Source organism: Xenopus laevis, chromosome 9_10S, assembly GCF_017654675.1.
Source record: "Xenopus laevis strain J_2021 chromosome 9_10S, Xenopus_laevis_v10.1, whole genome shotgun sequence".
NCBI classification, from domain to species: Eukaryota; Metazoa; Chordata; class Amphibia; order Anura; family Pipidae; genus Xenopus; species Xenopus laevis.
In genome coordinates, this window is record NC_054388.1 from 14,906,088 (window position 1) to 14,929,525 (window position 23,438).

Genomic DNA, 23,438 nt, shown 5'->3' on the forward strand with positions numbered 1-23,438 from the left:
ACTAAGGGTGTAACACAGACACCTGAATCCACAGCCACAAAGAATACAGCAACAGTGACCTGAATCAGAAGCACCCTGTTTTCTATATTATACAGTTACATTATGTGCATATATGATATGGGGGTTACACTGTGACAGTGGTTGGAGGAAAGATGGGGGTATATCTGTGCCTATATATTATACAGTTACATTATGTGCATATATGATATGGGGGTTACACTGTGACAGTGATTGGAGGAAAGATGGGGGTATATCTGTGCCTATATATTATACAGTTACATTATGTGCATATATGATATGGGGGTTACACTGTGACAGTGGTTGGAGGAAAGATGGGGGTATATCTGTGCCTATATATTATACAGTTACATTATGTGCATATATGATATGGGGGTTACACTGTGACAGTGGTTGGAGGAAAGATGGGGGTATATCTGTGCCTATATATTATACAGTTACATTATGTGCATATATGATATGGGGGTTACACTGTGACAGTGATTGGAGGAAAGATGGGGGTATATCTGTGCCTATATATTATACAGTTACATTATGTGCATATATGATATGGGGGTTACACTGTGACAGTGGTTGGAGGAAAGATGGGGGTATATCTGTGCCTATATATTATACAGTTACATTATGTGCATATATGATATGGGGGTTACACTGTGACAGTGGTTGGAGGAAAGATGGGGGTATATCTGTGCCTATATATTATACAGTTACATTATGTGCATATATGATATGGGGGTTACACTGTGACAGTGGTTGGAGGAAAGATGGGGGTATATCTGTGCCTATATATTATACAGTTACATTATGTGCATATATGATATGGGGTTACACTGTGACAGTGGTTGGAGGAAAGATGGGGGTATATCTGTGCCTATATATTATACAGTTACATTATGTGCATATATGATATGGGGGTTACACTGTGACAGTGGTTGGAGGAAAGATGGGGGTATATCTGTACCTATATATTATACAGTTACATTATGTGCATATATGATATGGGGGTTACACTGTGACAGTGGCTGGGGGAAAGATGGGGGTAAGTAATAGATAAAGGTGGGTGGGCAGGACACCGCTCCCTTGCCAGGTGTCGAAGACTATATATAAACCCGTTTCCCTGTGTTGTCACTTACCTTTTGCCACAGCCAAAAGGTAAGGAACCTTGCTAGGGGCTGAGAAAACTGCCAGTGGGGCCACTGGCAGTTTTCTTAGCACCTATCAAGGTTCCTTATAACATAATTCCTTAGTTGAAGGGAGAAAGCTAAATGTTGGTGCTTTTAGCTGAAACCCAAAGAGGAGTTTATATAACTGGCAGTAAATCTTTCCATGATGCCCCCATTATAACTATGTGCGTTCTATTCCCTATAACATAATGAATAGGGCAGTGCTGCACTGTGTCAGTCTTCAGCAGATCATTTTTGCTATGTAAAAAATGTTCCATTTTGGGAGAAATTCACATTCTGACATTATAAAAGTCATATCCTTTCCAAAGAATGTGCAATCGATCAGTTAAACTCACTGTCTGTCTCCCTTACATTAGTATGGTACTGAGAGCATATGTACATATGTACAACACAGGCAATTGTCCCGATGCTGCCGCCCCCCACCCGTTTTGCCTTAAAGAAAGAAAACATTTTTTTAATTAAAACAGTTCAGTATTGATATTGAATTTTAAAATATTTACCCCTTTTAAGATCTTTTGATATTTTCCATTTACGTAGTTCTTGGGAATATTTGAATATTTTTTAATAAAACAGGAGGGACAATCTATAAAATGTAACCAAAAATTTACATTTTAGGAAAAACTTTCATTATTGCTATTTTTATGATTTGATAAATTTGCCCCTTTATGTTCTGTTGGCATTTCCCCTTTTAAATGATTTTTGGAAAATCTAGAGATTATATATACATGTAGGAAAAGCTGAGAAATGTACCACCCAAAATAATGAAATTTTGTAATAATAAGAAAGTAAGGTAATTATATTTTGACATTTTGAAAAAAACGCTCCTTTTTATTGTGATGACATTTTCCCTTTTTTTTGGGAATTTTCAAATACTTTAATATTTTCAAATACTACTATTAAAATAGGGAGGAAAATCTACAAAATTGCAGCAATAAAAAAATGTAGCGTGTTAAAGACAAAATGACAGTTTGATTCTGAGAAGTATTTAAATACCTTTTAATAAAATCAGGTGGGAAAAACTGTGCATATCTATGACATTGCATGGGTTAACGAGAAGATTGTAAAAAATAAAAAAATTCTAATTTTAAAGAAAAAATTAAAAGTGATTACTGGCACATTGACATTATGATTCCTAGAAGAAATTAAATACTTTTTAAGAAATCATGCTATATAATATTTAGAATTAAAATGGCAATAAAAGAAAAGTAAGTCTAAAACCGGTTGATATGCAATAGAAATTTTGCTTTGTGATATAGGCCTGGCTTGTTTCAGTAGAGACGTCAGGCTGGGAGATTGGAGAGAACTTTAAATAAAATTGTGTTCTTTCCAGAAGTCACGTAGCAAAATTCCCAAAGGTCCAGAACGTTTGGGTGCCTTCCATTGGCGTCACAACCAACCTCCTGTTCCCATGAGTTCACTGTTTTGCAAATAGGATCATATAATCTCATTAAATGCAACAGGACATTTTTTATTGTAACTCGTAAATAAATATTTTATTAAAAAAATACACAAATATCCATACTTACTTGGAGTCGCACTCTGCAGGGTGGAAGTGATTGTTTGGGTTGTTGAGCCGTGGGTATCTTAATTGTGTGTCTGCTTGAATATTTATACTGAGCAATTACGTGGACTATTTAATCTCTCTAGAGCTCCATTAATCCCCCATGTTTTTGTAGGATTAGGCCGCCCACCTTCTCGCCCAAGGAGTCACAAACTGACAATGCGGTCAGTGATAGAGTGGCTTCCTTCAGAGTGGGGGGTCTGGCCTCATGGGAAGCAGAGAGGAGAATCTTTCTCAAGGAAATATAATTCAGTGATCTAATTTATACTAATACCTTACTGGAATGGAACCAGACTTGAGTTTGGTGGGAATGATAGAACTGGGCGGACAACGGACCTCCATGTCCTCTGGATGCATCAAATTGCAGTTTAGGAATCAACAGTCTACTAAACCCAAAAATAACATTGTTATTAATAGCCCCTTCAGCTAAGCCACAAAGGTGTGCAAGACATTGGGGAATGAAGTCCTGGCTGGAGGAGAACCGGAAGGACAGACAGATACTGCCTTCAGTAGCAGTAGTTGGTGTTGGTATAGATCAGGAATCCCCAACCTTTTGATCCCATGAGCAACATTTAGAAGTAAGTTGAGGAGCAACACTAGCATGAAAAATGTTCTTGGGGTGCCGAATAAGTGCTGTTATTGGCCATTTTGTAGCCCCTATGTGGATGGTGAACCTACATGAGGCTCTGTTTGGCAGTACACGTGGTTTAATGCAACCAAAACTTGCCTACAAATCAGTAATTCACAAATAAGCACTTGGTATGAGGCCACTGGGAGCAGCATACAAGGGGTTGGAGCGCAACATGTTGCTCACAAGCTAGTGGTTGGGGATCACTGGTATAGATCTTTGTAGATTACAGTGATGTATTTTAGGGTGTACAATGCCTATGGAAGACCTAAGTCCCTGTGGCTTTGGGAATTTTCTGATCTTGGTCAGGCTTCTTCCTAATGTTGGTGGCACTGCACATGCTTAGTGGAGGTGCTTAATGGGCATGCTCATTGCTGATTAGCTTTAGAGAATAAATCCTGAATTGTCCATGTTGCAAAACTAAAGCAACACTAAACACTAAGGTGCTGATTATCTAGCCTAATCCTTTGTAGGGTTTAGTTGCCCTCTAAAGGTTAGCTTGTGTACACAGAGTGGATCCCTATGAGTATCTGGTTCTCCTTCCCTGAAGGGATGGTGAGTTTATGGCGAGCTCTCGTGCAGTGGGAAGTTTAATGATCTAGAATTACCTTACATTACTTTTTATTTTTCATTCCATATGGGGGAGCTGGACCCTGTAGTGTCTGTAAATAAATGTAATGCATGGGAATGATTTGTGTGTGTAAAGACTAGATGTTTTGTTCAGGCTTGCGAATGGACCAGAATTACCTTTTTTTTGCTTCTGGTGCCCCAGGTATGCCTGTCCAACACTGCATGGGTAGAGAAACCATCATTATAATGAGGAATATTAGGTGTTATCCAAACTGCTCAAGGTACGAGAGAGTTGCTTGTTTGCCCAGCTTGCAAGTTCAACTGTTTAACCCCATTCATTAGTAAGCAAGCAAGTAAGTCAGGATATAAAACAGAGGATATAGTGCCCTAATTCCTATGTCTGTTTAAATAACAGTTTTAGGGAGACTGCTAAGGAAACTAGGGAAACAAATGGTTATAGGACCACATCTAAAATGATTCATGTAGATTAGGGAGGTAATGGATACAGCACAGACAGGGGAATGCATATTTCTTTAAATCTGCATGATAACCTCATTTCTGAGCGCTTACACATGGAATCCCTGTCTGACTCTGTATTTTAACATTACCTTCTTTTTGAAATTGCATAGCACAGCCTTTGATATTTAGCCCTGGTTTATTGGAAGTGAAGTGAATGGATGAAAAATTATAGATACATATATAAAATGATAAATATATCTATATTGTATCGAAATCCCTCCAACATCATATGCCTCAACAGGCAATTCTGCCATTTAACTGCTCTTGCCCATGGTGGGATGCTGGGAATTGTAAGAACAGATGGAGGGTTTAGAATGATGTGCTGTATAATACGTGTTTGGGACTCTCGAGTACTGGACAAGTTTCCACTTTGTGACTTTAACAAAATTACTGAAGAACAGTAGAGAACTATAGTAGAACCGTTCTATGTGTGAAGATCATTAATGAACAAATTAAAGACAAGTGGTCCCAGGACAGACCCTGAGCTTTTCTTCTTACAGTAGAAACGTAATCACTATCTGCACCTTATCTTTAGCCAAATTCCTGTGTGAATGCAAGCAATCAGGCCCTGGACCTGGCTCATGGAGAAGGGAGCGATGAAGGAGCAGTGGTATGATGTGTTGAAGAAGGAAATGGCAATAGGGATGCAGGAGGGCAGGTTAATGAAAATGCAGTATTCAGTGATGAGTAAGAAGATGCAGGAAGGAGTGATAAGAGGGAATATAAGAATGGTGGAGATGCTGGAGTATGTCATGCAGTAAAGGAGGCCATGGGCATGCAGGAGAGAGTGATGAAGGAGATACAGGAGGGGAGACTGATGGAGATGTAGGAGGGAATGATGTAAGAGGAGGATGGTGGGGATGCAGCAGAGGAGGCTGAATGCAGTATAGTAGAAGATAGGGTTCACACAGGTGGGAATGCAGTAGGGGATGGAGGAGAAATTGATGCTGAAAGGGGATATAGGTGTTAATATTGGTAATGATATAGAAGAGGGTGTTGAAATGAAACAGGAGCCAGTGTGAGGGGATATAAAAGAAGTGATAAGATGCACAAAATACAGCCAACGACACAGAAGGGAGAATATTTCTGTGTTTACTTGAAGATGAGACAATATTTCCTCTTCCCATTGGGTCCATGCAAGTGAATTGGTTGGGAGTAATGCCTAAAACTGCTGCTGCAGGCGTAACTGCTTGTCTGCATGTTATTATGACACTGTCCAACTTGCCTGTTTATTAGAATTTGGGAAAGTATTATAAAAGCTAGAGTAATTTTGAATATAGACATCCCAGACCCATTCCTACAGCCATGGTTCTGTAGCTACTTCCCTAGTAAGAGTCCATTCTAACCCAAACTTTCCCTTTAAGGCCTCCTCCCATCCCGGTGGCCAGGTCACTGAAGCCTTTCTTTCCCTTGATCATTTTCTTATGGGAACTAGACTTATGTTTAACATGTTCATGGCAGCGAGATGTTTCCAAATGTTGATGGAAGATTAAGTTCTTAGCACGAAATATGGGCCGGAAATTCATCCTGTAGCTAAACTGTGTAATTCCCCCAGTCCTAAGAGCCCACCAGCCCTTCTGTAAGGGGGGCACAGATACATTCACAGTTAGGGTCTTTAACAAGTTATGGGCGTGTCTGTAATAACACTCCAATTTTCTCTCAGAAAGTTCTACCAGAAAGGAGCCAAATAATGGTAGGTCCTCAGACCACAGGGGTTCCCTTGTAGGGGAATCCCCCACCCTTCAGTTCTTTCAACCTTCCGAAATGTATTTAGAGTTATTCTAGGGCTTGGTTAGGGCATAATTATTCGGCATGCGCGAACAAGGTCACAATAGGCTGGGTGCACGTGTGGGGCTGGCCGGGTCACCTAGGGCACCCAGTCGTCTTGGCCCAGCCCTGTATAGCTTTCTGGATAACAGGTCCTATGCCTGTACATATGGGTTTTTTTAATCATCCTTTCTAGAATCACAGGAATGTAGCATATAGCTATCCTGCCCACTATGTTACTCTCCTATAAAGGGAATAGGACAACCCCATATATAAAGGGTATATTGGGTTGTGCCCACTGGCACCTACCCTCCTGGACATTAAGAATGATGAGCAGAGTATCAACAGATCGGAGTGTGACTACAATAGAACAACACATGATTTATGCTACAGATAAGGCCTGGATGTTTGTATTTTTAATTAAAGCATCTTCTAAAAACCACAAGGGCCTCGCTACCTTCTCCACAGTGAATTAGAGTGCTAGAAAAAATAAAGAACGTCCAAACAGGATCTTTGGCTCCTGTGTGGCTTGGCCTATAAGCTTTGATTATACCCATACCTACCCAGTCGTAATTTCTCTTATAAGTGTCTTCCTCTCCAATCCAAGTCACAGTATAATTCCCAAAGGAATGGTTTGGCTTAAATGAGCGGCTGTTATCTCAGTGGCTGAACCTGTTTATTGTGTTCTAGGGAGATCAGTTAATTCTTGGTGGTCATTAAACCTCCATTTATTTTCCTTCAAAACAAACGTTAAGTTAAACAAATGTCCCAGACCTGGGTCCAGTTTCACAGAGGTTTCTTGGGAAAAAATAAGAGAGGTGTTGAAAACATCTGGGAATTTTATATATATATATATCGCTGCTCATAGAAGCTCCAGTTCTACTGAGTGCTTGTTCGGAAAGTGCTGATCAATGTGGACAGATCCAGGGAGATTGGGTTACACAAATAAATCAGCCCGTGGTATTGGGTTGTCCTGATTCCAACCATTTAAATCCTGCCCCAGAGTTGAGGGATCTGTCTGTTTTGAGCCACATCAGTCTATGGACTGTCGCTAAAACACCATACATAGACTTCAGACAGGAGTGCAGTAAGGGGGCAAAAACCTGGCTGCACAGGTCTGGCTGCACTCTGCACCTAACACAAGAATAAAGGAATGATGCACAAGTTAATGGGTGGGATAGGGTTGGTATCGAGGACCAGTCAAAGCCAGGTATTTATTAATTTGGAGTGCAAGTACCTATGGCTGTGCAGAGATGGGGCAGAGTGTACAAAACATGAGGATCGTGCCTATTGTTTTACTTTGCACCCTCTTAACATACAGTAATAAATGGCCCTCATGATTAACTTGAAGTAGAAAACCGGGCGAGTCACTGACCAACAAGACACTCACCAAAAATAAAGAGAGAATCTGTGCTTAAGTTAAACTTTAATTGGTGCCCTCATCCTGTCATTGTAAAAGGAGATGATATGTTGTCCAATAAGATAAACCAGAGAATTCTGCTGGGCCCGCTATGAACCAGAACCGCTGAATTAACAGTACTTCCAGGCTGAGAGCCAATGATGAAGAGATTTTTGCGCTGTGTGCCAAACATATGGGATATGAAATAAAAGGAAATCAGGCACTTAGTGAGAATAAAAACACAAATATTATTGCAAAAAGTTAAACCTAAAATGCAAGAAACTGCCAATAAATGGGCGCAATGTGCTGGGCAGATGGGAGACAATGGGAGATGCATTCATGTTTCAGCATTTGCCCAACACTTGCTGGGAACCTAATACACACATATAGAATGTCACCCTGTGACCTGTAGGCAAGGGGGGATACGTGATTCATTGGCATCACACGAGTCAGGTCATTAAAGGGGAAATCAGGCATAAAAGAGGATAAATAGGAAAGGAAAAGAAAGAGAGTGTATGGAAGGAGAGATCCGAGGATGGGAAGTGGGGGCTGAAGGGGAAGGAAGATGGCAATGATCAGAAGAAGGAGGGAAAATGAAGAACATATAATATTTTTCCAAGGGGGTTGGCAGTGGATGTGTTGGGGAGAGAGGAAAATATGTGATTGGGAGAGCAGAATATGCAAGGGATGAATGCTGAGAGGGTTAAAAGAGAGGTAAAGATTAATGGGGAAGAAGAGTCAAACTAATCGTTTTACTGGAACTTACTGACCCTCATCCTTAAACTCTTCCTAAGTACTTGGGCCGGGGCACATCCAGCAGCAGCTGTTCCATCCGTCAGTATGCTCACTCTCCTCCTCCAGCCAATAAAGAAATTGAGGCCTCATTTGTACAGTGTAACCAGTAGAATGAGGAGAGCAACCCAAGGCAGAATATCTGCTACAATGTCATTTATTAGCAGCTACAAAACACTACATGTTTCGGGCCTTGATAAAGGGCGTTTGAGGCCCGAAACATGTAGTGTTTTGTAGCTGCTAATAAATTACATTGTAGCAGATATTCTGCCTTGGGTTGCTCTCCTCATTCTACTGGTTACGTTGATACTGAAGACTTGCGGTGAAGTCTTAGAGGAAAGAAGCACCATTGCACTTAAAATTAGTGCAGTGCGCTGAAGTAACCTAGTACAGTGATCTCATTTGTACAGTGTTATGTCTCACCCCCAGAACCATTTGTTCTGATACTCTTAAATACTATCACTGCATTTGATTTGGTGCCATTACTATAACAGACCCACTGGGCTTGGATTTAATGTTCTGCAGAGTTAAATTAATGGACAGACCCCGGCTGTGTGGCCCCTCTCTTTTTCACTTGGTTTAAATGAGAGTAGTTTGACAAATAATATTCTTGTTGCTTTTGGGCACTGTCTTTCAACCAAAAGTCAGTGAGCCTCTGTTTAGCCTTGCTGTCATCCCCACACACACACTATTGTGTAGTAAGGCAAGATGAACACAGCAAGGGTAAAATGGAGATAAGATGGAGACAGTAGGGCAAGATGGAAACAGTAGGGCAAGATGGAAACAGTAGGGCAAGATGGAAACAGTAGGGCAAGATGGAGACAGTAGGGCAAGATGGAGACAGTAGGGCAAGATGGAGACAGTATAACAAGATGGAAACAGTAGGGCAAGATGGAGACCGTATGACAAGATGGAAACAGTAGGGCAAGATGGAGACAGTATGACAAGATGGAAACAGGGCAAGATGGAGACCGTATGATGAGATGGAAACAGTAGGGCAAGATGGAGACAGTATGACAAGATGGAAACAGTAGGGCAAGATGGAGACTGTATGACGAAATGGAAACAGTAGGGCAAGATGGAAACAGTAGGGCAAGATGGAGACCGTATGACAAGATGGAAACAGTAGGGCAAGATGGCGACTGTATGACAAGATGGAAACAGTAGGGGAAGATGGAGACAGTATGACAAGATGGAAACAGTATGGCAAAATGGAGACAGTATGACAAGACGGAAACAGTAGGGCAAGATGGAGACAGCATGACAAGATGGAAACAGTAGGGCAAGATGAAGACAGTAGGACAAGATGGAAACAATAGGGCAAGATGGAGACCGTATGACAAGATGGAAACAGTAGGGCAAGATGGAGACCGTATGACAAGATGGAAACAGTAGGACAAGATGGAAACAGTAGGGCAAGATGGAGACAATATGAAAAGATGGAAACAATAGGGCAAGATGGAGACAGTAGGACAAGATGGAAACAGTAGGGCAAGATGGAGACAGTAGGACAAGATGGAAACAGTAGGGCAAGATGGAGACAGTATGACAAGATGGAAACAGTAGGGCAAGATGGAGACAGTATTACAAGATGGAAACAGTAGGGCAAGATGGAGACAGTATTAGAAGATGGAAACAGTAGGGCAAGATGAAGACAGTATTACAAGATGGAAACAGTAGGGCAAGATGGAGACAGTATTACAAGATGGAAACGGTAGGGCAAAATGGAGACAGTATGACAAAATGGAAACAGTAGGGCAAGATGGAGACAGTATGACAAGATGGAAACAGTAGGGCAAGATGAAGACAGTATGACAAGGTGGAAACAATATGGCAAGATGGAGACCGTATGACAAGATGGAAACAGTAGGGCAAGATGGAGACCGTATGACAAGATGGAAACAGTAGGACAAGATGGTAACAGTAGGGCAAGATGGCGACTGTATGACAAGATGGAAACAGTAGGGCAAGATGGAGACAGTATGACAAGATGGAAACAGTATGGCAAAATGGAGACAGTATGACAAGACGGAAACAGTAGGGCAAGATGGAGACAGTATGACAAGATGGAAACAGTAGGGCAAGATGAAGACAGTAGGACAAGATGGAAACAGTAGGGCAAGATGGAGACAGTATGACAAGATGGAAACAATAGGGCAAGATGGAGACCGTATGACAAGATGGAAACAGTAGGGCAAGATGGAGACCGTATGATAAGATGGAAAAAGTAGGACAAGATGGAAACAGTAGGGCAAGATGGAGACAATATGACAAGATGGAAACAATAGGGCAAGATGGAGACAGTAGGACAAGATGGAAACAGTAGGGCAAGATGGAGACAGTAGGACAAGATGGAAACAGTAGGGCAAGATGGAGACAGTATGACAAGATGGAAACAGTAGGGCAAGATGGAGACAGTATTACAAGATGGAAACAGTAGGGCAAGATGAAGACAGTATTACAAGATGGAAACAGTAGGGCAAGATGGAGACAGTATTACAAGATGGAAACAGTAGGGCAAAATGGAGACAGTATGACAAAATGGAAACAGTAGGGCAAGATGGAGACAGTATGACAAGATGGAAACAGTAGGGCAAGATGAAGACAGTATGACAAGATGGAAACAATAGGGCAAGATGGAGACCGTATGATAAGATGGAAACAGTAGGGCAAGATGGAGACCGTATGACAAGATGGAAACAGTAGGACAAGATGGTAACAGTAGGGCAAGATGGAGACAATATGACAAGATGGAAACAGTAGGGCAAGATGGAGACAGTAGGACAAGATGGAAACAGTAGGGCAAGATGGAGACAGTATGACAAGATGGAAACAGTAGGGCAAGATGGAGACAGTATTACAAGATGGAAACAGTAGGGCAAGATGGAGACAGTATTACAAGATGGAAACAGTAGGGCAAGATGGAGACAGTATTACAAGATGGAAACGGTAGGGCAAGATGAAGACAGTATTACAAGATGGAAACAGTAGGGCAAGATGGAGACAGTATTACAAGATGGAAACAGTAGGGCAAGATGAAGACAGTATGGCAAGATGGAGACAGTAGGACAAGATGGAAACAGTAGGGCAAGATGGAGACAGTATGACAAGAGACAATAGGGCAAGATGGAGCAACATCAACATCAAAAAATCTTTATTTTTGGTGACCAATTTGAAATTAACTGAACTTAAAAATAGTGTGTGGAAGGTGAACAACCCATTTAACCAAATGCTCTTCTGTCCTGTAAACAGCTATATGTATCAAAATGTTTTCCATTATTTGTACGTGGTTAAAAGGACACAATTATCAAAGTTTAGTGTTTGACAATAGAGCAGCAGTCCTGCCCTGCTTTATGGCTGAGATTCTAGCTATCTGTATAACAGAATATTCTATCCCAGTGGCTGCACATGTCCTATCTGATCCCCATTTTAAGCAGCAGTCCTGTCCTGCTTTATGGCTGAGATTGTAGCTATCTGTATAACAGCTTTACATTCCCTTTAGGCTATAGGAAAGAGAGAATCCTCTTTTAGATCAATTTGCACAAATACCCATCTATCCACATGCAACTCTTTATCCATGTAATCTGATCACATCCCGGCATGTAATTGGTTCAGCGTGGCCTTTATGCATGGCTAAGGAAGGGCAAACACATTAATTCTAAGCTAAACAAAACACTCTGCTGGTTCCGTTCCTTGGATGTAAACCTATGGGGTGTCACTGACCAGACAAGGTGTCGGTGGAATTTGGGCCCTTGGACTCCTGGAAGAAAAGTATGTGACTGATGTTTAACAGCTGGGAACTTGTTTTTAGCCTTTAGTGATCTACTTACATATCAGGGGGAAAAGCTGTTTTATTTATGAGCCGGTAAAGCAGTGTCTGGAAGTCTAGTCATACAGCCAACGTTCATCCAGGGAAGTAATTGATATATAAGATTCAAGGAAAGGGTATTCAATAGAAACATTTTGCTGTAGTTAAGACCATGCTAACAGAAGTCTGAGAAGGAATTATGGGAGCTGAAGTTTATTAAATAGATGGTTCACCTTTAAATTAATGTTTAGTACGTTATAGAATGGTAAATTCTAAGCAAGGTTCACCTTTAAATTAATGTTTAGTATGTTATAAAATGGCCAATTCTAAGCAGCGTTTCAGTTGATCTTCATTATTTTTATTTTGTATGTTTTGGGTTTTTTTAAATATTTGCCTACTATTTCTAAGGGTGGGGGGGGGACTACAATTTTATTGGAATTTTTTTTTTTTATAACTTATTTTTCTATTTAGGTCTTCTCATATTCTCTCCAGTTTGCCGTTATAGCAAACTGGTTGCTATGGTCCGAATGACCCTAGCAACCATGCCCTGATTTGAATAAGAGACTGGAATATGAATAGGAGAGGAACTGAACAGAAAGATGAGTAATAAAAAGTAGCAATAGCAATACATTTTTTGCCTTGCCGAGCTTCTTTTTTTTTTTTTTTTTTTAGGTGGGGTCAGTGACTCCCATTTTGGAAGCTGGAAAAAGTCAAGTAATTAAAAAAATAAATAAATAATAATGACGACCAATTAAAAGTTGCTTTGAAATGGCCATTGTATAACATACTAAAAGTTAACTTAAAGGTGAAGTAACAGTTTAACAACTGGAAGGGTGAATCATGGATCAGTATGACCGCTTTCAATACATTTACACCCTGAAACAGCTGGCAAAGGGCTGGCCTATTGACTGCAGCAACTGAATTTTGGTATGGCAGTCCGCATGCAGTTCAGAAGTAAATAAAATGGCATCCTCTGCTTTCCTGCCCTGATATATTGCATAATGAACACTTGAGTGTAGCATTTAGCTCCATCTACTACTTCTTCACTTTTTCTGCACTTTCCGCGCCTTTAATCTCTTCCTCCATGAATGGCTTTTCCAATGAAAATGTAGTGGGGGCGCGGGAGTTGGCCGCAAGAATCGCTCATTAATTAGTCATGCGGATTTATTTATATCCACTTTTGTTTTGCATTTATTATTTAAATCAGTGGAAGGACATGTGGTTTGGATTCTTCTGTATTCAGCCCCATTGGAGCAAAGGAGTGCTTTGTAATTCCAAAGATTTTTGGATGGGGGGGGTAATGACTCCACTTCATATTGCTGTTGCCTAGGCAGGGTGTCTCCCACTCCCGTATATAACGGATCTTTATCTGTGCATATGGGGTGTGATCCCTACAATAAATCACAGGCCTGGCTGATCCATTGACTTTACTATTTACCGCTCTGAGAGTTCAATAGAAAGGACGACCCATTGTGAATCGTCGGAGCTACCCTAAATCCTCTGCTGTTAACTGATAAGTCTTATAGAAAAGTCTGATAGAAATGATATGACAACCAATAACCTGACGGCTGACCGAAACGTCGGGCATAGATACGATGCAACAATAAAATAATTGATTCTTATAACGGAGGGCTGGTCTGAGAATAATTGGTGTATACATAATTACCATGCACCCCTCCCTATGTTGAAGTTATTTGCCTTGGAGTGCGGATACTCATTTGGAAGTGCAAATATATAGTGGATAATGTACCCCCTACTGTAATTTATAAAGATATTATGTTACCGAGGAGTTATGTGACCATATAAAAGCACGAGGCCGCAGGCCGAGTGCTTTTATACAGGTCACATAACTCCGAGGTGACTTAATATCTTTATAAATTTTCAGTGGGGGGTACATTATTCATTATAATCTACAATTTCTGGGTTCAGTTTGTACTTTCTGACGAGTTCTTTGCTTTTTAAATTATGCCATACTTTAGTATATTTAGCTGGGTACCTTTATTTCTTCTTGCTATGGTCATGTCACATGTGTGTTGCAGCTGGGATGTAGTTGTTTCCTTTTTTTCTTCACAGGATTCCTCTCCATTTTTGCGCCCCCCCCTCTGCATTACCAAAGTCTCCTCCCCTTTGTATACACTACCTGGAGTCTCTCTCACCCTCCCTTTACATTATCTAAGTCTCGCTCCGCCTACCATCCACTCTGAAGGCTAGCTCCCGCACTGTGTGACATTTTCTTTCACTGCATCACAGACGGGTGAAGGCAAGGGAAGGAGGCGGAGCGAGTCTTCAGAGAGTGGACGGGAGGTGGAGCGAGACTTTGGAAGGGTGAGGGAGGGGGAGCGAGACTTCAGATAGTTGATGCGAGGGGGAGTGAAAATGGAGAAGAGAAACGCTAGTGAGGCAGCTGCAGATTTTTTACTGGAGTGAGATCTGCTATGAAGGAAAGAGAAGCCGAAGGGAGGGGGTGGAGCGCGTTGTGGGAGGTAAGCAAATGCAGAGCCGAAAGCTATAGTGGTGGGAAGGTCGGGTAGAGGCGATGGCAGCAGCTGCGAGTGCTGTCCCTTTAAGTTTATAAACGGCGCGCTCTGGCGTCAGAACGCGCCGTTTATAAGGATATAATTTACAGTCTGGTCCCATTGGGAAATGACCAGACTGTAGATTATATATATATATAAATTTTATTTACTCGGTTGGTATTCAGAAATAACAGTCTTACCTACCTGTATTCGTTGGTATAAATACACATATACAGCGTTTGCTTTGCCTTTAGTGTTTCTTTATTAGATGCTCATAATCAATAGCTTTCTGTTATCTCAAAACATTTTATTAATTTCTGTTGAGTTAGGGGCAAAGACTATTTCAGGTGAGTCAGGGCGTGCATGATGTAATTGATGGTGTTGGCTCTCCGATCACTAACTCCTTTACAGTTTACAGTTGGGGTACATTATCCCTCATTATACACGAGTTCCCTGTATAACTTAGACCACAAACTTGTGCCTTTATATGGTCCCATAACCCCACAGTGACTTCTAATATCCTTATCATTTACATTAGGGGGGTACATTATACCTTATAATACATGGTTGATACTCAGTAGGGATGGGCAAATTTGTCCCGTTTCTCTTTGTCACAAATTTTGCAAATTTCCGTACAAATTCGCAAAACAGATTTGACTCCGGCGACAATTAAAAATTGACGCGGGCGTCCGTTTATCGTCGACGGCATCTAAATTGTCGCAGGCACTGTCCCTAGCGTTGAAGAACCTTCGACGCCATCGTCGAAATGGTGAATTTATTCACCGGCGGCGAAACGGGCAAATTCGCCATGAATTTGCGCCTGCTGAATAAATTCGCCCATCACTAATACTCAGAGTTCCCTGTATAACTCAGCCTGCAGCCTTGTGCCCTTATATGGTCAAAGAACAACCCCTCAGTGACTTCTAATATCCTTATCATTTACAGTAGGAGGTACATTAACCCTTATAATACATGAGTGATACTCAGAGTTCCCTGTATAACTCAGGCTGCAGCCTTGTGCCCTTATATGGTCAAAGAACAACCCCTCAGTGACTTCTAATATCCTTATCATTTACAGTAGGAGGTACATTAACCCTTATAATACATGAGTGATACTCAGAAATCCCTGTATAACTCAGTCTGCAGTCTTGTGCCTTTATATGGTCACAGAACCCCTCAATGACTACTGTAAACGATATCCTTATCGTTTACAGTAGGGCGGTATTATCCCTTGTATAACTAGCAATTTAAGAAATCATATCTAGGTTGGAAAAAATCAAAAAGATTGAGGAAATGACCTCCCGAATAACTAACACAACAGCATAACGAAATATGGGATAACTGGAACTATTACATGACAACTACAGCCTCAATACCTTAAAACACTCGAAATAGTGGAAACTGAAAAGCGAATAACAGTGCTGATTCCATTGCTGACAAGTTAGTCTGCTGTAGTTACTCAACCATACCTGTTTAGTGATTAGTTATTCCTTCTTTGTTTTTCCCATTTTATTTTGTTGGTTTCACTTAATGCCTGTTATTTTTTTCCATGCTTATTCCTGCTTGTTGAACATAAATGACAATACTGTACGAACAAAGCAAAGACTCATAAGCTGTACAACATATACTATTGTAAAAATAAATAAAATATGTTACAAAAAATATATATACGTAGAATTCATTGTGCAGTTTCACTGCAGGCTAAAAATGACACAGCATCTACTTCTAGATTACGTATTTTATTATGCAGCTGTCATGCTTCTGACACAGGGGTCACCAAGTGTCAACATTTTGTTACAAAGTGACCCTAATGGCATTAACTGAGATTTGTACCCTTGTTCCAGGAGCCATAATTTTCCCATAAAGCCATTTATGTGATTTACAGCCAAACTGGGACTGGGAAGTTTATCTTGCAATTGTCCATTTCCAGAAGTTACGGCCATTTCCCACTCGTAATGCTGTTTATTGCAGAAATATGGTTCATCTGAGCAGATACATTTTGGGAAGATTCAGGTATTTCTATACTAGTCATAAAGTTTGACAAGGGTTGAAGAGTTAGTTTTACAGTAAGTAGATATCCATCAAGGTTAATATAATCCTTATCCATTGTTCTCTTCTCACCCTATTCCAGGCTATTGGCTCTGCGGTCACCAGAACCACCATCCATCCACTGGAGCTCCTCAGCCACGTTCTAGGTCGGAGTCTCCGTAACATCATGAAAGAGATTCCCAGTCAATGGCAGTTGCCCGTCTTCCTTTTGTTTCCACTGACACTTCTGACACTTCTGTTTACCATTTATTTGGGAAGAAACCGGACAATCCAGGTAACATGTCAAGCATCGACCATGAAGACCAGGTCAAAGAGCATTAAAGCTTCCTAAGATCACGTTACACCACATTGTTGGACATGGGAAGTAAAGTGGCCTCTTGCACCTTTTTGTGCTTGATGAGAACACTCACATTTGTTAACAAACAATGAACATCATGAAAACCAGATTTCTCACCATAATTTCTTATCCCTAACGGTCAATTCTGTGGTCTTCAGGGACAAGAAAACCCATTGCTGATATAGAGATGTTCAGCATGATTGACTGAATGGAACATGTTCATTCACTTTTAGGGTAAAAATAATAATCTCATAGGGTTTTCATGGAATCTCAGTGTCTTAACACTACATATAAAGATGGGTCTCCTCAGTGGCATAAATAGCTATACAGCAGACCCCGCCATTGTGTGTGGGGGGGAGCCCGGGCAACATGGGGGCCCAGACTGCTGAGTCTCACCAGCCCTTCTCATACCTTTAGTACGGTGGCACAAAGATCCTACCTGACAGGGACAGGAGGGGGACCTGGGGAGGAGGGACTATTTGCACCCCTCAGAAGCCCCCCATTTACAGGAGGGCTTATCGAACCAAGTTACAATAATGATTCAGTATTTAATCATGTTTTTTTTTTTGTTTTTTTTTGCAGTTCTTGCTCTTAGATTTTGTATTTTAATAAAAACAATGTATTTTTATCACAGTTTTGTACATACAAGAATTTTTTTTTACATCTATATCATAAGCTTGCCTTTTAGGGCATGATCTGTCAACCTGTCCTGTGTGTGTGTGAGTGTGTGTGCGCTATTCCCTTGAACTTTTTTCTCCTAGTCAATGGCATTATGAGAAACAATCAGCATGGCTTTATGAAGGATAGGTCATGTCAGACAAATTTGCTTTTTATGATGAGGTAAGTAAGATGCTGGACAGTGGGGGGGGCAGTAGATGTGATCTATTTGGATTTTGCCACACCGTGCTTCACAAACGACTGCTTTCTAAACTAAGGTCCGTTGGGCTTAATGAAGTCGTTTGCACATGGATTGGAAACTGACTACAGGAATTGGGTACAGAGGGTGGTTGTTAATGGTGCATTCTCTACTTGGAGTAAGGTTCTTAGTGGGGTCCCTCAGGGTGTGGTATTGGGTCCACTTTTATTTAACCGTTTTTTTTAAAGGGTAGGTACTCAAAGAGCAGTCCTCCAGGCAGTAGAAGTAAAAACAGATCTTTATTGAGGTACAAGTGTGGAGCCTTACGTGTGTCGTGTTCTCATGATGTCCACTCCATTATGCTGAAGGCTTGAGGCAGAGCACTTGAGCCTCCTCATCTATATGGTGAGTCTCTCTGAAAAGAAATATTTATTTGATGATACCACTTTTATTTAACTTGTTCATTAGTGACTTGGGGGAGGGTGTTGTAAGTAATGTATAAGTGTTTGCAGATGACACAAAACTACCACCCCAATTAATTCCATCCAGGATGTGGCATCCTTGCAACAGGATCTTGACAAACTGGCAATCTGGGCAGCTAAGTGGCAAATGAGATTCAATGTTGATAAATGCACCTGGGATTAAAACATATCCAAGCCACTTGATACCCTTAATGGGACTGCACTAGGCAAATCCATTATGGAAAAGGACCTTGGAGTCCTTGTAGATAATAAACTTGCAAGTAATGCCAGTCAGCAGCATCAAGGGCAAATAAGGTCTTGAGCTGTATTAAAAAGGGCATTAATTCACGGCAGCAAGCAGACATTCTTTATAGAGCACTGGTAAGGCCCCATCTAGAATATACCGTACAGTTTTGGTCGCCAGTGCTCAAGCAGGACATTATTGAATTAGAATTGGCCAAATTGGGGATGTTCACGCTGGAGAAGAGCGTTTAAGGGGTGATATGATAACTATGTATAAATATATTTAAGTGGATCATATGATAATCTCTCTAATGCTTTATTTACCAGTAGGTCTATCCAGCTGACATGAGGTCACCCATTCCGATTAGAAGAAAAGAGTTTCCGGCTAAATATGCTGAAGTTTTTTACAGTGAGAGCCGTGAAGATTTAGAATTCTCTCCCTGAATCAGTGGTACAGGCTGATACATTAGATAGCTTTAAGAAGGGGTTGGATGGTGTTTAGCAAGTGAGGGAATACAGGGTTATGGAAGATAGCTCATAGTACAAGTTGATCCAAGGACTAGTCCAATTGCCATTTTGGAGTGAAGAATGAATTTTTTCCCCCTCTGAGGCAAATTGGAGAGGCTTCAGATGGGTTTTTTTTGCCTTCCTCTGGATCAACTAGCAGTTAGGCAGGTTAAAAAAAAGTTAAAAGGTTGAACTTGATGGATGTGTGTCTTTTTTTCAACCTAACTTACTACCGGTATGTTACTATGTAATGTAATGATTGTAACGTCTGGCGTCCAATCAAATGGTTGTTATTGGGATTAGGGATCTAGCGAACGTCGGAAAAAAAGTTCGCGAACATATTCGCGAACTTGCGCAAAAATGCGAGCGGTTCGCGAACGGTTCGCGAACCCCATAGACTTCAATGGGAAGGCGAACTTTAACATCTAAAAAAAAAATTTCTGGCCAGAAAAATGATTTTAAAGTTGTTTAAAGGGTGCAACGACCTGGACAGTGGCATGCCAGAGGGGGATCAAGGGCAAAAATGTATCTGAAAAATCTGCCTGTGTGTGCTTGGAAGAGATAGTGTAGGGGGAGAGCTGTTAGTGATTTCAGGGACAGATGATAGTAAGTTTGCTGGCTAGTAATCTGCTTGATACTGCTCTGTATTGGAGGGACAGAAGTCTGCAGGGATTTGAGGGACATTTTAGCTTAGGTAGCTTTGCTGGCTAGTAATCTACTGTTCTCTTTAAACAACTGCCATACGTTGACCTTGTAGGCATTGTTTGCCCAGTTTTTTTGGACGCAGCCACTGAAGCACAGTTGCCAGAAAAAATATGCCATATAAATGCTGAAAATAGTAATTTTTCGCCATACGTTGACCTTGTAGACATTGTTTGCCCAGTTTTTTTGGTTGCAGCCACTGAAGCACAGTTGCCAGAAAAAATATGCCATATAAATGCTGAAAATAGTCATTTTTTGCCATACGTTGACCTTGTAGGCATTGTTTGCCCAGTTTTTTTGGTCGCAGCCACTGAAGCACAGTTGCCAGAAAAAATATGCCATATAAATGCTGAAAATAGTCATTTTTTGCCATATACGTTGAGTCAACGTATGGCAAAAAATGACTATTTTCAGCATTTATATGGCATATTTTTTCTGGCCTCTGTGCTTCAGTGGCTGCGGCCAAAAAAACTGGGCAAACAATGCCTACAAGGTCAACGTCATTGTTTGCCCAGTCTAGTAGCGTTGCGACCCAGTACAGGTCCTTCTCCTTAAGCCTCTTGATACGGGGGTCCTTCAACAGGCATGACAGCATGAAAGACCCCATTCTCACAAGGTTGGATGCAGAGCTATCCATCTCCGCTTCCTCATTATCAAGGACTGCATCATCCACGGTCTCCTCCCCCCAGCCACGTACAAGACCAGGGGTCCCCAAAAGGTCACCACTAGCCCCCTGGGAAGCCTGCTCCTGTTGGTCCTCCTCCTCCTCCTCCACAAAGCCACCTTCCTCCTCTGACTCCACTTCTGGCACCTCTCCCTGCGTTGCAGCAGGTGCCTGGGTTCGTTCTGGTGATTCCGACCAGAAATCGCGCGCTTCCAGCTCCTCGTCACGCTGGTCTACAGCCTCATCTGTCACTCGTCGCACGGCACGCTCCAGGAAGAAAGCGAAGGGTATTAGGTCGCTGATGGTGCCTTCGGTGCGACTGACCATATTTGTCACCTCTTCAAAAGGTCGCATGAGCCTGCAGGCATCGCGCATAAGCACCCAGTAACGGGGGAAAAAAATCCCCAGCTCTGCAGATCCAGTCCTACCACCCAGTTCAAAAAGTTGACGGCCCTTTGTTGTTGCAGCAGACGTTCCAACATAAGGAGCGTTGAATTCCAGCGAGTCTGGCTGTCAGAAATCAAACGCCTGACTGGCATGTTGTAGCGCTGCTGAATGTCAGCAAGGCGTGCCATGGCTGTGTAGGAACGTCTGAAATGGGCCGACACCTTTCTGGACTGGGTGAGAACGTCCTGGAATCCTGGGTACTTGGAGACAAAACGTTGGACTATTAAATTTAACACATGTGCCATGCAGGGCACATGTGTTAAATTGCCCAGTCTCAACGCTGCCAACAGATTGCTTCCATTGTCACACACCACTTTTCCGATCTGCAGTTGGTGTGGGGTCAGCCACTGATCGGCCTGTGACTGCAGAGATGACAGGAGTACAGATCCGGTATGGTTTTTGCTTTCCAGGCACGTCATCCCCAAGACAGCGTGACAACGGCGTACCTGGCACGTCGAATAGCCTAGGGGGAGCTGGGGGTGCACAGGTGTGGAGGAGGAGAAGGAGGACCCAGCAGCAGAGTAAGAAGAAGAAGAGGAAGAAGACGAGGTAGAGAGCGATGGAGGAGTAGAGGTGGTGGCAGAACCGCGTGCAATCCGTGGCGGTGACACCAACTCCACTGTTGTTGTTGAGCTACCCATTCCCTGCTTCCCAGCCATTACCAAGTTCACCCAGTGGGCAGTGTAGGTGACATACCTGCCCTGACCATGCTTGGAGGACCATGCGTCAGTAGTCATATGGACCTTTGGCCCAACACTAAGTGACAGAGATGCGGTAACTTGGCTCTGCACATGTTGGTACAGGTGTGGTATTCCCTTTTTAGAAAAAAAATTGCGGCTGGGTACCTTCCACTGCGGTGTCCCAATTGCTACAAATTTGCGGAAGGCCTCAGAGTCCACCAGCTGGTATGGTAAAAGCTGGCAGGCTAAGAGTGCAGACAAGCCAGCTGTCAGACGCCGGGCAAGGGGGTGACAGTCAGACATTGGCTTCTTACGCTCAAACATGGCCTTCACAGAAACTTGGCTGGTGGCAGATGACTGGGAATGGGAAACAGGTGGTCAAGGTGGAAGGCGGAGTGGAGGGTGGTTCAGACGGGTCAAGGAGAGCAGAGGTAGAGCAGTAAGATGCTGGACCAGAAGGAGTGTGGCTTTTAGTTTGCCTGTTGCTTTTGAGGTGTTGCTCCCAAAGTGCTTTGTGCTTGCCGCTCATGTGCCTTCGCATAGAAGTTGTACCTATGTGGCTGTTGGGCTTACCAAGGCTCAGTTTCTGACTGCACTCATTGCAAATTACAATGCTTTTGTCAGAGGCACACACATTAAAAAAATCCCACACTGCTGACTTTTTGGAAGTGTGCGATCTGGCGGTAACAGTAGAAGTTGGCGGCATTGGCGGCAATGGCGGGTGCGTTGGCCGGCTGAACACAGGTGCCGATACATGTTGTTGCCCTACTGATCCCTGCGGGCTGTCCTCCCTGCTTCTTCTAAGTCTTATTCTCCTACTGCCTCTCTGACTCTCCGTCTCTCCATCTGAACTACCCTCCTCTTGCTCTCTTCTACTAGGCACCCACAAAACATCAATCTCCTCATCATCATTCTCCTCAGATGCATCAATTTCTTCTGACACATCACAGAAGGAAGCAGCAGCGGGGACCTCCTCCTCATCACTCATTATGTCCATCTCTATCGTGTTCTCTGCCAGAATTAAATCTGGTGTAAGGTCCTCATCTCCTTCATCTTCTTCTGGCAATAATGGTTGCGCATTACTCAGTTCAAGAAACTCATGGGAAAATAACTCCTCTGACTCCAGTGAAGAAGGGGCACCGGTGGTGGAGGAAGTGTTACGTGGGGTGGCCATAGCAGTGGAGGATGAGGAGGATGTTGTGGTAAAGTTAGAAACGGTAGAGGATGGGGTGTGCTGTGTAAGCCAGTCAACTACCTCTTCAGCATTTTGGGAGTTCAGGGTCATTGGCTTTTTAAAACTGGGCAATTTGCTAGGGCCACAGGATTGCATAGCAGCACGGCCCCTAGCACGGCCTCTGCGTGGCGGCCTGCCTTTGCCTGGCATTATTTTTAAAAAAACAACAACAACAAAAACTCAGTTGGTTTTTCTGGAAACGATAATACACACAGCTAGATGGCAGTTTGAAGAAAACAGTGTGCAAATAATGCCTACAAGGTCAACGTATACACTACTACAGTGGTGGATACGGATTACGTAAAATATATGAATGCTGCTTGAAAAAAAGTAACTCAAGTGGTTTTTCTAGAGACGATAATATTATCAATATTTAGACAAAATGTGAACAAGCTCACACAGCTAGATGGCGGGTTGAAGAAAACAGTGTGCAAATAATGCCTACAAGGTCAACGTATACACTACTACAGCGGTGGATACGGATTACGTAAAATAT

General features: G+C 42.2%; 1 protein-coding gene across 5 annotated transcripts in view; it reads left to right on the plus strand.

Annotated features, from left to right (window-relative positions):
- LOC108702636 (chloride channel CLIC-like protein 1) overlaps window positions 1-17,772 on the plus strand; it is a 71,779-nt gene extending 54,007 nt beyond the window's left edge. For 4 of the 5 annotated variants that reach the window (XR_005964806.1, XM_018238241.2, XM_018238240.2 and 1 more), the window contains one exon: window positions 16,894-17,772. Coding sequence is in view for 2 of the 5 variants with exons in the window: in XM_018238241.2 (XP_018093730.1) it covers window positions 16,894-17,142 (249 nt within the window). In the remaining 3 variants the exon portion in view is untranslated. Of the gene's footprint in view, window positions 1-14,594; window positions 14,730-16,893 lie in introns of those variants that run through there. The other variant, XR_005964807.1, reaches the window with a different exon arrangement.
- Window positions 17,773-23,438: the final 5,666 nt, after the last annotated feature.